A 14,606-nucleotide genomic window follows, 5' to 3' on the forward strand; every position below is an offset into this window, starting at 1 on the left:
AACGGTAATGTTGGGAGGAGCGGCCATGGTCAAAGGGCCGCTTGATGCGGGCAGATATTACCATTCATAGAAGGGATGTTATCCCGACAGCGATATTGAAGGTGCAGGCAAAGTTCGCCTTAATGGAGCATTTAGAAATACAGTCCCATCTGATTTGATGTACGTCGTGAGCAAAAGTGGTATACAACACTCAGCCGGTGACCGAGCATGGGAAAACTGAATCTCACTGCCATCTAACGACAGCGGCAAATGTACGGACAGCGACATGCATGCATGCTGATAAAATGGGAATCGCAAATATCGTTTCGATCCCAGATAGGTGTTGCTAAATGGCATTGCAATGCAGTTTTCCTGAGATTCGCCACCGGCGGATTGTTGTATATACCACTTTGCTCACGACTCCAGGTCCCATTCAGCCTGTCTGGTAATGACGAGTGCGTGGCCCCTCAGCTGATTACATTGCGTGCAATATCGCGCCATTTGGCGAGAGGGATAGATGCTCATGTAACATCTGATGAGCTTAGGCGAGTGCAGGAACAAACTTCTGAGATAGCCGTGCATTTATGCAGGCAGAAGAGGCCACCTGTGAAGCGATTGAGGAGAGCGCGAGATCTAGACAGGACACTGAACACCACGGCGTTATAAAGCAGATTTACGACTGTTCAGGAGGAAGCGACTGCATCAGCATCATCGGCACTGGGCGGGAAGTAACGCACTGAAAAATGCGCGAAAGAGCAAACAGAAGATACTTCACTGAAGAGTTTATGGGTACAGGGACGCACTAGAACGCATGGCGTGGTGATCCAAGATATGGACGCTTGTTTCACAAAGAGGACATAGATGGAAAGCAGTGCAAAAAGCTGGTTCTATCAGAGATGCGCCGAAGGAAAATGCTGACCGTAGTCCATGATATAGCGCGCAGCGGGCATTTTTCATAGAAAAAACAAAGCAACGTATTCGCAGTGCTTCCTGTTGGCCAACAGTGCCTGCAGACGTGAGGAAGCATTACCAGTCATCTCATACGTGTCAGACTTTCGCCAACCGGGAGGTGGGCGACCGAGTTCCAATAACTGCTTTGATACGGCCGCAACATCCATTTCAAGTTGTTTATTTTGACCACATGTCCTATTGAGCTGGCTTCTGCGCACGGACATCGGCATGTATCGTGTTAAATTGACATTTGCACGAGATGGCCGGAAGTAAGTCAGCTGCGAGTACTAACTGCCAAAGCCACCTGTCAGGCGCTGTTGGTTATTTTCGCGCGTTTCTGCGTACCAGAGTTGGTGTGCAGTTTTCAAGGTGCTAATTTTACGGCAGCGTTAACGAGAGAGTTGACAGAATGGTTTGAAGCATGGATACATTTCTCTACGCCAGAACATCTGCAGAGCAATGCGTTCATAGAGAGGTGGAATGGGGTGTTCAGGTCCATGTCGAGACACGTGATACACGATCATGCGACGGACAGGGATGGATCATACCTTCCCTACTTTGGGCGTACCGTCAACTGCCACACGAACCACAGCAATACCCCCTTCCGACCTCATGTACGGCAGGGTGGTACAGAGACCACCTAGCATACTGCAAAATATATGAACTAGGGCATGGGAGCTTCCGTCAGGGTAAATAAAGCTGCATCTGCGTATCTGGCCGAGCTCCGAGCGAGAATGGCTGAAGCAGCGCATGCCGCAGACCAACGAATTGAGCGAATACAACGGTAATATACTGACAGGTACAACAACCTCAAGGCTAGGCAGAAATCATTTGAGGTGGGTGAGCAAATAATGATCCTCGAAACAGATGGCCGGGTTGGGAAAATGTTTTCCAAGTGGATCCGTCCTGCCGAAGTGAAACGGCAGGTGAGCTCAGACAGCTATATTATCCAGTCCCGGAAGATGCAGAAAATTAGTGCACGCGAACCGCCTCGTATTACGCTGTGCGAATAACATAGGTATGGTCTTTGAATCAGATGAAGAGTTTGGAGCGATTGAAAAAACCCCGGGATTCAGTGAAAACGGGAGGACAGGGGCTGAGGAAAACACGGATTTGTCAAAACCGACAGTTAGTGGATCTAGATCACCTGTTGAAACGGTACAGCAGCGCATTTTCTGAAAAGCCGGAAAGGTGTATATTGGTGAGTACAAAATGGCCTTGCTTCAAGGAGCAAAGGCTACCAATTCGTAACATATCGTGTGCCGATAGCACTAAGAGGAGAGGTACAATGACAGGTTAAACAACTGATGCATTGGAGACTCGTGTATTCGGTAAAAAATATTTTTGCACACCCGGTTATGGTGCGTTGCTAAAAAAAGATGGTACGGTAAGAGTGTGCATTGACTACTGTCACTTGAATGCTGTCACTGAGGCTGATGGCTTTACGATGAAAAAAACCCGCGAGCGGCTTTACGAAGTAGCCAGGGCTTAATACATCTTCCTTCTAGATATGACGAGAGTTTACTGGTAAATTTCGGTCAAACCAGAGTCTCAGAAGAACACTGGCTAAGAAAAAAGCGGCATCCAGCTATCAAAGGACCCCCTCCAACCAGTAGCTGTCGAGCTATACCATGACGTCAGGACCGACTGCCTCGCACCTGCGAGTAGCGCTTTGAACCATTTTTTTTTTCGAGCGAGTCCGTGCTGGCAAAGAGTTCCTAAATGCGTCGTAAGTTCCAGCAAGAATACAGACCTTTACTCAATTCGATCAATAGTCGCTTGCTCACCAGAGTACAACAGGTAAAACGACGAATTCTGATGGTGAATTTCAGCACTGTCGAGTTTTTACGAAACCTCTTCGTTCTGCGCTTCACTGCATCTCTTTTTCCGCTATGGAGCCCTACGAGGTGACACCGCTGGCGACACCGACGGGCGGACGTGGCTACAGTCTAACGCGACAACCGGAGGCGGCCATTTGGCAAATGTCTTGACCATAAGGAAAGGCAGGACGCACACAAACGCAGAATGACAACTTTATTTCGTGAAGAAAATCAAGGCATATATACGCGATCTCCGCTACTATCTAATCACAAAAAACAGTAAGCGAAGAAGTGACGTGCACTAAATCAACAAAAAATATCAAATTCTGTTGCAGAGATGATAAACTTAACCATGGCCGGCCCACTAAGTAAACCAAAACCAAAATCTTCCAGTCTAACGGATTGTCAGCACAACCATCAAATGGTAATGCACGAATACAACACAGTGATGCAAGACAAAACCCATAGTACATCATACTACCATCTTCAGGCTGGACAACGAAACATGGTATAAAAACCAGGTCACACAAGCAGCTTATACAAGCCTCGTCAGAAAAAATAAATGCAGTGAAAAAGGGTACCAAGTCAGGCTAAAACCAATTGTCTAACATTAATACCAACCACAACAACAAGTCGCGAAGCTATGACATCCGACCAACACGCAACCCACAACGCAGACTCATAAAAGAAGGCCAAAGCAGAGCCTAAACATGACCTTCCAAAAACTTAAATTCTTTTTCCGACAACGAAATAGAGGGCTTGCTGACGCAAAAGCTTGTGGTGCTGATGTAGAAGGTTTCAATTACTAGGCGCTCCCATTTGTCTTTCAACCTGGCCAGAAACTTCGTCATCTCAAAGTAAGGCACGCATTCCCGTTTGTTTTCTTTCTTGCAGTCAGCACAGTGCGCGGCCAAAAACCCTCTTTCATTTTTCTCCGCATTCAACTTGTGCTCTTTTGCTCTTTCATTAAAGTATCTGCCGGTTTGGCCTATGTAAACTTTTCCACAACTTAGGGGAATGCGGTAAACTACTCCAGGAGCACATTCTGTGAATTTCCTTTTATGTTTGATAGTGCAAGGAGGCTTCCTATTCTCTTTCATCATCGCACACACCTTCGAGAGTTTGCAAGGTGCGGAGAAAACGATGTTGACGCCGCCTTACTTCGTAATTCTCTTGACATTGTGCGAAAATTTATGAAAATACGGGATTAAGTGGATCTTCACTGACTGCTCTTCTTGATTACTTTTGCTGCCAGACTTCATTTTCTGTAGCAATTTCTCGCACACGCTCGAAATGATATGCGGAGGATATCCGGCAGCTCGCAAACGCTGAAGCTGATGCTGAAAACTTTCTTCAGCCATATGGACGCATGACTTTTCCAGGGCCGACGTGATGCACTACGAAATGATGCCTCTCTTGACCAGCTTTGAATGGGCACTGCTATATGGAAGCAGCGCTTTTTTCGACCTGGGTTTGAAGAACCAACATATACATTGTTCCCCTATTTGCATCACTAAGTCCAGGAACTGAAGCTGTCCCTCTAAAGGAAAATCGCTGGTGAACTGGAGCCCGCCGGAAACACTCGAAAAAGTGGACAGGACCATCGCGGCCGTATCTTGGATGATACGGCCGCGATGGTCCTGTCCACTTTTTCGAGTGTTCGAGTATATATATATATATATATATATATATATATATATATATATATATATATATATATAAGGCCGTAAGAAAGAGCGCGCGCCCTCTTCGCTGCGGGAACAATGGGAACTTTTCTCCTTGAGCTACGTTCTCCGCCACCGCAAGGGGCGCGACCTGCTCACTGTTCGCTCCGCGTCTGCTTCAGCGGCGGCGGGTGGTTTTTGCCTGGTTTCGTGTTGTCGCTCGCGAGTTTCGTGGTGAGTGCAGCCCCGAAATTAAAGAGCACAGAAGGTAGATGCTGCAGCGGCATGTCGTCAACGTACTACACGTGAACGGATATAAAAAACACTGTCGTTCAGCAAACGTTCGACAAGCATGGCATACATTGCGGCATGGTAGTTACTTTTGTTCATTTTAATCCGAATTTTTCGCAAGCCTGTAAACGAATGGGAACAAAAAGAAAACTGAATGAGCAGTGATCACATCGAAGCTTCTTCAAGGCTAACATGACAGCAACTCGTCTGCAACAGAAAAACCGTCTTTCAGCGCTAGATGCGAAACCATTCAGGTAGCACCGAAGATGAAAATAATTTCATAAAAATGTAATGTAAATTGCAAAATGCTTGCATGATATAAAGTATTAGTATAACAGTCAAAGTAAACGTTGTAGGGTAGAGTTTTAAGTGTTATTACAATTCATATACTTGGCAATGTGTGGTATTATAAACATTATTTTAATTTTGCAAATAAACATTGTTTTAATGAACTTTTTACATAATATTGTGCTTAATATGAAAACAAAAATGGTTGATATTCATGACACCACTTGTGCACGATGTGGTAAAAAAAGGCCAATAAATGATGAAGGTGATACTCGATGCAGTGACTTACAAATGAGTTCACCTGCTATAACGAAAGTATGCAAGAAACTTCTAAAGCGTTAAAGAAGGACACTCTCACTGAAGACTCATGTCAAGCCTCATATAGCGACCCATTGAGGCTCTCTTCGGGAAAGTAAGGTTAATGTGCGGAAGGGAATGACATATGCCAGATGCGAGGGCCGTAACAGCTAGCGGCACATGACTATACATGACTACATTGTCAAGACGGACGTTTCATCTGAGAGCAAAATCAAGGCACTGAAGGAAGTGATGGCATCTCCTACCATCCCATTTTCCACTGTCACATATTCCGGTTCACCTTACGTCGCTGGATATATCGTTTAGTTAATCAGCTTCGGGTCTGACGCTCGCGCTATTCTTCTTGAAACTAGCGAAAGAAGCAGCCCCATGCAGTACGCTCTTCTACGAGGACAATGTTCTAGTGGACTGCATTATCTGAAACCATGAGCTTGTTGGCCTATTGGCCAAACCTTTTTTTTTTTTTCGAAAAAGCTGCCGTGCACCTAATACACACAAATGTTCTCGAAGTACTTAAGATCGGTGATTCAGTCAGCATTTCAGAGCTCAACACTGAGTTGCCAGAAAGGAATTGACAACGTATATGTAATTAGGTCCGTTTCTTTGATATTTTAAAAATTTCTCAGAATTCTTCTTCTCAATTAATTATACCAGGAAAGTGACAGAGAAGACCGAAAGGCCAACTCCTTATGTGCACAAGCCGTGCAGGAAGATTTTGAGCCTGAATTTTCTAGACGCAGGTCGCTTTTTGATGAATTGATGAATATATAGTGCAATGTGTAACTTTGAACGAATTTTTTTTTATTGTTTGCTGCTCTTTTCGATTCTGCTTAACTGTTTATGCCCATTTCATTGATTAAAAGTAGTCGCGAGACTACATATACATCTTCGGTCTTTCAACCGACTGATACGTTTTGAACGAAGCTAGAACAGCCCAGTCCACTAGACAAGTGAAATTTTTACTATATGGGTAAATTTTTGTTATTTACTCTGAATCTGAGACGCGCCATGAATTTTTGCCGGTGCCTTCTGATCTAAACGAAAACGGTAGCGGTTGACAGAATCTCCACCCAACTGCTCACCATGCACTCACGTCAGGTTGCGCTGCACCTGCTTAAAACATTCAAAGGCAGATTGCATAGCCTGGTAAATTTATTTTTGTACAAAACTTAGAGGTAAAAAATGTTGAAGTGTACCCGAAGCTTCATTCGACCGTGCACGGCCGCACTGACGAAGGAGCGCGCGCGTGAGCGGATTGTTGACTGTATTTTATTCCTCATACACGATAAATGTTCGATGTTGATGACGGACTTTGTATAAACCATAAGGGGCGAAATGTCAGGACCTGCCAGTTGCAACTGACGCGGGCGAAGCTAAAAGCGAGCGCGCGTTTCCCTTGCGCGTAAACGGCTGTAGCGGAGGAGCAGCAGTGGGGCTGTGGCGACCCCACCGAGGCGCGGCAGGCGGTTGAAACAGACCCCATTGGAGAGGCCGTAAGAGAAGAGAAGCGCTCTCTCCCTCGAGACCGGCCGTGGGTCAAGGTACGACACGCGTAAGCTACGACGTAAGCTGAGCGCAAGCGTAGCTTACGTCTTAGCTTACGCGAGTCGTGCCCTGACCAAAGCAGAGACCAACTATACAGTAATAGAAAGAAAATGTCTGGCGATTGTTTGGGCCATCACTAAAAAATTTCGTCCTTACTTATATGGTCGACCAATCGATGTCTTCACCCATCACCATGCTCTGCGCTGGTTGTCGTACCTCAAAGGTCCTTCCAGCCGCCTCGCCCGCGGGGCTCTCTGTTTTCAAGACTATGACATTCGTGTCCTTTATCGGTCTGACGCCCTTTCACGCTCCCCTGTGACCTCTGACCCTGGACCACATGCTGTCGCTGGCCTCACGCCTTTCTCCCTTGAAACTATGGATATGGCATCTGAGCAGCGCAAAGATGCCCGGATTCTTTCATTCATGAACTTTCCGGCCAACCAATCGCAGTGCCATCATTCTCGAGCTCTGTGACGTCAAGCCCATCACTTTACTATCCGTGACAACCTCCTTTACCGCAGAAACTACCTCCCTGATGGCTTAAAATGGCTGCTTGTTATTCCCCGACATCTCCGATCAGTCATTTGCGCGAGCTTTCACGATGACCCACAGTGCGCCCATGCTGGATTCCTGAAAACAAATACCCGCCATCGTTACTACTGGCAGGGCATGTATCTTTTGTTCGCCAGTACGTCCGCTCTTGTATCAACTGTCAGCGTCGCAAGAACCCACCACGCCCTCCAGCTCCCCTGCAGCATCTACCTTGTCCACTTCGGCCATTTGCAAGTGCTGGAATCGACCTTTACAAGCCTCTTCCCTGCTCTTCCGCCAGCAGCAGGTGGATCATTGTTGCCATCGACCAGCTGACCAGATAGGCTGAAACTGCTGCTTTACCAGCTGCAACTGCTCGTGACGTAGCTGGTTTCATCCTTGAGGACCTTATCCTGCGGCATGGTGCGCCACAGGAATTACTTAGTGACCGTGGTCGTGTGTTTTTGTCTGATGTAGAAGCCCTTCTTCAGGCGTGCAGTGTTATTCATCGTAAGACGTCTGCCTACCATTCCCAGACAAATGGAATGGTCGAGCGATTTAATCGGACCCTGGGAGAAATGTTGGCTACGTATGGTTCATCCAGCCACTCAAATTGGGACCGTGTGTTATCATTCCTAACTTTCGCCAACAATTCTGCTACGCAAACGACTACCGGTTTCTCACCTTATTTCCTTCTGTAAGGCCGGTAACCTTGTTGCACAATGGACACGATCCTACTCTACCGTCCTGAAGTCTCTGAATTGACACCCATTTCTCAAGCTGCTGCCTATGCCGAAGAGTGCAGTCAGATGGCCCGTCAAATCACAACTCGAAACCAGTTCCACCAGAAAAACTTCCACGCCGGTTCCTCATGTCTGCCGCCTGTTTATCGTCCAGAATAGTTGGTGGGGCTTTGGATGCCTTATTCTACTTCAGGCCAGTCGCCCAAGTTTCAGAGTCGATACCAGAGACCCTATCGTGTGCTTAAGCAAACTTCCCCGGGTAATTACCTTAACAAGCCCCTCACGCCGCCAACAGACCATCGCCGACGAGGACGTGAAATTGTGCACCTTGACCGCCTCGAACCGTACTATGATCCTGGCATCGTGGCCTCCGCTTAATCCGCTAGGATGGCGTCTTTTCACAGGGGGAGTATTGTAAGAGAGATGCCTCACCAGCGAAAAAGCAGAAAGAAGAAGAAAACGGAGACGTCGCGCGCCGACGACAGTGAAGTTGTGAAGACGACAAAAAGAACGAAGCTCGAGCTGTCGCTGCGAACGCTTTCTCACTCACCAGTGGTCAAGCGTCTGCATGCCCCGGGTTGTTTTCACGCAAAGAATTTTAGCAAACATTGGTGTGGACCTCGGTTCTATATGTCCTATTGGCTGCTCAACGTCCTTTGTGGATATAAATTATGATTCTATATTTCTATCTAATGACCTTCAAGTCTAATATCCAGTCTCCTATGTGATCACATGGAAAAGTTCCCTGATCACACTGTAATTGCCACTAATGCTTCTGTGACTGCGCAGAAAGCAGCGATTGGAATTTTTTCAGAGTTTCTTTCCTGAAGTTTATCGGTGCGTGTCCCGGATTACACACCGATATTTTTAGCAGAGTTTATGGCAATTTGACTAGCACTACTAAAAGTTCCCTGCAGTAAATTAAAAATAATTTCTCTATCAGACTCTCTTTCCGTTTTGTTGTCACTGGAGTAAGCACGGGACGCTCTGTTTTGCCGCTCACTAAAATATTTCATACCGGTGTGGGTGAAAGAAATACGGTTCATCTGGGTCCCCGGTCACAGCGGTATTTTCTAGAACGAAGCGGCAGCTTTCCTGGCTAAATGAGCTCTTTATGCATCTGTTTCATGTACCATCCCTAATATCACCATTTTTGGAATGTCACGTTTCCAGCGTTATCAATACCTAGCCGCTTCATGCAATGATCCCTTGCTATCTACAGCCGAATACCAGCATCTCATATACTCATGGAAAGTTCGTTCATGTGAATCACGGCAGTGTGAGGTAACGATGACTCTTATGAGATGCAGGATTCCTAGCCTAAATCTTTATTTATGTAGTGTTATAAAACGTTCTGCATTATAGTTCCGCCGTTGGCGAACGCCGTTTGGCGTACGCCAGCCAGAATGCCTTCCACCTTTCCCCCTCTCCCGGTCAGGCTATATAAGCCCGTTGTTCGGCCTGAATAAACGCCTTTCTACTTCGAGCGTCCGCCTGTGGCTCATGGAAGCACGGAACGCGCAATGCGCATCCTTGTGATGTAACAGTGGCGACGAGCCCATTGCGAACCCACGACGAGAACCAACCTGAAAGAACGGTCAAGACTGAGACGCTGGATGCAACCAGTTCAACCATGGCACATCACCAACTTCCCGAGTATGACGACCGCGATGACAACTGCAGCGCATATCTGACGAAGGTTGAAGCCTACTTCGAAGCAAGTAGAATCGAAGATCCAATGAAGAAAAGGGCGTTGCTCATCTCTGCGCTAAGCACATGCACAGTCCAAGTGCTTTCAGGTAAAGTTATACCGAAGAAGGCAAATGCGATGAAGTACGAAGAAGTAATCGAAGTGTTAAGTTCGTACTTTGACCCAAAACACCACGAAATAGCGGAGAGTTTCCGCTTTTTCAACCGTCGCCAGCTGGAAAATGAGTCTATTCATACCTTCATTGTCGAAATTCGCCAAATAGCGGATAGCTGCAAGTTCGGGAGCATGCTCGATAGAATGCTTCGCGACAAGATAGTATGCGGCGTCCGGTCAAGTGCCCTGGAAAAGCAGCTTTTGGCGAAAACAGACCTCACCCTGCAGGAAGCCGAAGCGATAGCGTTCAGCTCTGAGGCAGCAGAACAGGGTGCCAACGCGATTTCTTCGGACTTGACAGCTGTAATGAAGGTAAGCGCACGTCGACAGAGCTTCGACGAGCCGGTATTAGAGTGTGGACGGTGCGGAAGCACTAAACACAACGGAAACGCGTGTGGCTGGACGAACGCTCGATGCTACCGCTGCTGCAGGTGCGGGCACCTTGCTAGAAAATGTCTTAGCGACGTCAGCAAGGAACGCCGGAAAAACTATGCTCGGAGCAGGTCAAGCCAAGCTCTAAATGTAACAGAGGAGAGTTTGGATGACGCTGCCGACAGCATGCATATCTGGACTTTAGTTGCGTTTCGGAAAGCTCAATTGGAACCTCCGATTCGCCGAACGTTCACGTGGTGTGACAGCGATATAGAGATGATCGTCGATACTGGTTCGGCTGTGTGTGTTGTGCCTAGGCAAGTTTTTGAGCAGCACAAGAAACAGTGGCCACCATTGTCGCCGTGCCATATCAAACTTTCCTGTTACCTAGGAACCTTACCAGTGCTGGGGCAGTTGAATATGCTTGTTTCGTACAACAGGGCCAGAGTTGAGGGCTCATTAATTGTTGTTGACTGTTCAGGACCAAGTCTCTGCGGACGCGAATTGATATCAAAGTTCAGCAACGCAGGGTCGTCAGTCCTCAACGTCGGTGCTAAGCTGACGGAGAGCTTAGGGAAGAACTGCACATCAACGGTTGACAATGGGCTCTCGGAATTCCAAGATGCTTTCAGCAAAAATTGGGCCTGACAGACCAGTGCATCTGCTAATGAAAGAAGGAGCCACACCAAAATTCTGTAAGGCCCGTTCTCTTCCATTTGAATCGCGCGACAAGGTATCCAAAGAGATTGAAAGGCTTGAAACTATCGGAGTGTTGTCCCCAGTAACACGCGCAGAGTGGGCTACACCGATTGCACCGGTACTCAAAAAGGATGGCAGTGTTCGAATCTGTGCAGATTTAAAAGCAACTCTGAACGCTGCATGCTTCCTGGAACAGTACCCGCTACCTGTTATTGATGACATTTTTGCGTCTTTGAATTGCGGCGAACAATTCAGCACTCTTGACCTTCGTGACGCCTATAATCAGATCCCTCTCGATGACGATTCCAAGAAACTGTGCGTTATCAATTCGCATCGTGGGTTGTTCTGTTCCAACCGCTTGCCTTTCGGTATAGCTTCTGCGCTTGCCCTTTTCCAACGGAAAATCGACACGATATCACAAGGCATACTAGGTGTTCAGGCATACCTCGACGATATTGTGGTATCGGGAAAACACGGCGAGACTGAGACATTAAGACTTGTGCTCCAGCGTTTCCAAAAGCACGGGGTCAAAGTCAGACTGGACAAATGTAAATTTCGCCAGGCATCGATTTCCTACATGGGTCCACGAATTGATCGTGAGGGCTTACATCCGACAGAACAGCATAGTGAAGCAATCACGCAAGCTCCTAGTCCGCAAAATGTGCAGGAGCGGCGCGCATTTTTGGGCATGATCACATTTTACGCCAAGTGCATGCCAAATTTATCATCTGTCCTTGCACCGTTGTACGAGCTGCTAGAAAAGAACGCACGATGGGTGCGGGAACCTGAACAGGAGGCGGCATTTATGCAAGCTAAACAAGTCCTTCGTCGGGCAGGGTACTTGCCCATATAAATCCGGCTGCAGCCCTCAAGTTAGAGTGAGACGCTTCGCAACGCGGGATTGGAGCCGCGCTGTTCCACACGTATGGCAAGGTGAACAAGCCCATATGCTTCCGTTCGCGAACCTTAACAAAGGCTGAACGAAATTACTCGGAACTCGAACGCGAAGCCCTTGCATTTGGCGTAACAAAGTTCCGGGGTTTTCTTGTAGATCGAGAGGTCACACTTGTTACTGACCACCAGCCTTTCCTGGGATTGCTGAGAGCTGATCGACCGACCCCATCGTTCGCAGCCGCGCGCATACAACGTTGGGCTCTGTTCCTGGGTGGTTTCCGTTACAAGCTCCAGTACTCGCCGGGTAAGCAACTTCTGCATGCCCTGAGTCTACTGCCACAACGTACGACAGAGTTGCAATCAGAAGATCCCCCTGATTACATTCTTGCTCTAACAGGACTCGATGACGGAACGGTGTCCCTTGATGGACTGAAGCAATGAACTGCGAATGACTCGCAACTTAAAAGGGTTGCGGGATCAGCCCCACAAACCTTTGTGAGGCTTGCAGTGAGATTGAAAATATTGATCACTTCCTTCTCGCTAGCCGAAGGCTTTCACATCAGAGGAGGGTGCATTTAGAAACTTAAATTGCACGCTTCTACTCTACGTCCGTGCGAGTGCGAAAGGATTTGCGTTGCCTCACATTTGTCAGTACTTACATAACTACATCCCAGCTACGGGCAGATTCCCTTGCTAATTGTATTCCAAATTTACAAACTTCCAAATTTTTGCTTCGTATTTTTCTTTTAATCAATTTTGTGATCCTAAGTCTCATGTTCTTGTTTTCTTGTCAATTACTTTAATGCACTAATTCAGTTTGTGTAGGAGATTTGGGAGTCCATATTGAACCCTGGCCAATCCCCCTTCGTGGTTATGTGCCATATATCAAGGCAGAAGAAGAAGAAGAACGCTGGCCTTCGTAGCTGCTACGTGAGATAAATATATTGCTGTGCGAACCAGAGATAGGAGGCGGAGGTGCGAAAAAATATATGGTATAATAATAAGGACAGCTTTATTCAAGTCGTGGAAACGAGCCCGCATGCCTAGAGGTAAGATTAGGTAATGTGCTTTAATTACCCATTACAACACACACTTGATCACGCCTAGGTTTGGAGCAAAAATCGGGAAAGGCAGTTCGAAACGTCCCTAGACCCATTTAGCGGCACCAGTAGCGCTGCTAGATGTCAATGCAAAGAAAACACCCGCGCCTGACCCGCGTGATCCAAACACTTCGGAGCGTTCGATTGCCATCTGACGCTCTAATCTCAATGGGCTGTCCGAGTTGGCACCTCCTTCCATCTGGGTCGTGCGCTGTAGTCTCGTCTTGTAATCCGCGTACCATTCCCTAGACGGCCACAGGCATGCTCGCCAGTTTTTGCTCACAACGTGAACGCCGAATTGCTTGTGGAATGGCTCATTTAACGCTGTCGGTAACGCAGTAAAATTCTAGTCTTGACAAGTACGCTCTCATTGAGTGTTATACACGACATATACGCACCTACACGAGGTAGAGCCGCTGCGGTTCTTGAATGGTTAGGCGCCCTGACAGTAAGCCGCAATAATTGGATTCGAAACTGGCCGCGGCTCTCGCGTTTCAATGCTGGTGAAATGTAAAAAGCACCCGGGTGTTGTACGATCCCAGTGCTCATTAAAGGTCCCCACATAATGCAAATTATTCCCGAGCTCTCCACTTCACGCTCCCCATCGCGTCCCTTAGGAGCTCTAAAATTTACGCCCCGCACGCACCCATGACGCTCAATTTGATGGACATATCTCAAATAATTGTAACACGGTTGTCGGAAGTGTCATTAATTCGCGGGTAGGATAAGGAAACTTCACGGTCTTTTTTTCTGCGCGCCATAGAATTGTCCTGAACAGGGATGACTACGTAAAATAATGCTATTGTTAGCCAGTGGAAGACCCAGCACGCTCTTCTAATAATTAACGCGACAGAAAGACTGTTCTTTCTGACGTATGCAAACCCAGCAACTGTCCCCCTTGTTTTCCCGACGATTATTGCTGTATATATTGTGCCGCTCTGTAATAAAATAACTAGATGAAGTCAGCCCTGTGCCGTCCTCTCTTACTGTCCATGGCTTAAAGGCGCGCTGTTTCTTCCTAATATAGATAACAAATAGATAGATAGTGCCCTTTTTTGGCTCTTCTTACGATGGCGTGATGTCACATCCTTGACTTTGCAATAATTCCCTTCTTGTTTTATTATTTGATACTTTCAAATTGCGCGCCATTTCCTTCCTATGCCTTCTTTCGGCTCTACTCCCGGTTGCGTGACGTCACATCCTTAATGTAACCGTTATTGACTTACTGAATTCACTATTTTAGTCTTAGGTACTTTTAAATTGCGCGCCAATCCCTTCATGCCCTTTTTTGGCTCGACTTCAGGTTCCTTGACGTCACATCCTTGACATCACTTTAATTGACCGATTTATTTAACTATTTAGTATTTGATACATCTTCACGTCACCCTAATTGACTGACTTAATTTACTATTTTAGTATTTGATACTTAAATGTGGCACCATGCCATTGGCTAATGAGACCATTTTTCTTTTACTTTTACATTTTTAGCCTCTAAATAATTACCTAATTAACTAAGTATCTTTTCGGACACAACATTGCGTCACCTT

General features: G+C 46.8%; 1 protein-coding gene across 1 annotated transcript; it reads left to right on the forward strand.

Annotated features, from left to right (window-relative positions):
• Nucleotides 1-1,189: 1,189 nt before the first annotated feature.
• Nucleotides 1,190-10,818, forward strand: LOC146183930 (uncharacterized). Its single transcript, XM_084608440.1, has 3 exons — nucleotides 1,190-1,199; nucleotides 9,618-10,306; nucleotides 10,807-10,818. The coding sequence occupies exons 1-3, from the start codon at nucleotides 1,190-1,192 to the stop codon at nucleotides 10,816-10,818; spliced, it is 711 nt and encodes a 236-aa protein (XP_084464566.1).
• The last annotated feature ends 3,788 nt before the right edge of the window (nucleotides 10,819-14,606 follow it).

This window comes from Amblyomma maculatum, chromosome 7 (genome assembly GCF_055883805.1).
Source record: "Amblyomma maculatum isolate TAMU_Amacu chromosome 7, ASM5588380v1, whole genome shotgun sequence".
NCBI classification, from domain to species: domain Eukaryota; kingdom Metazoa; phylum Arthropoda; class Arachnida; order Ixodida; family Ixodidae; genus Amblyomma; species Amblyomma maculatum.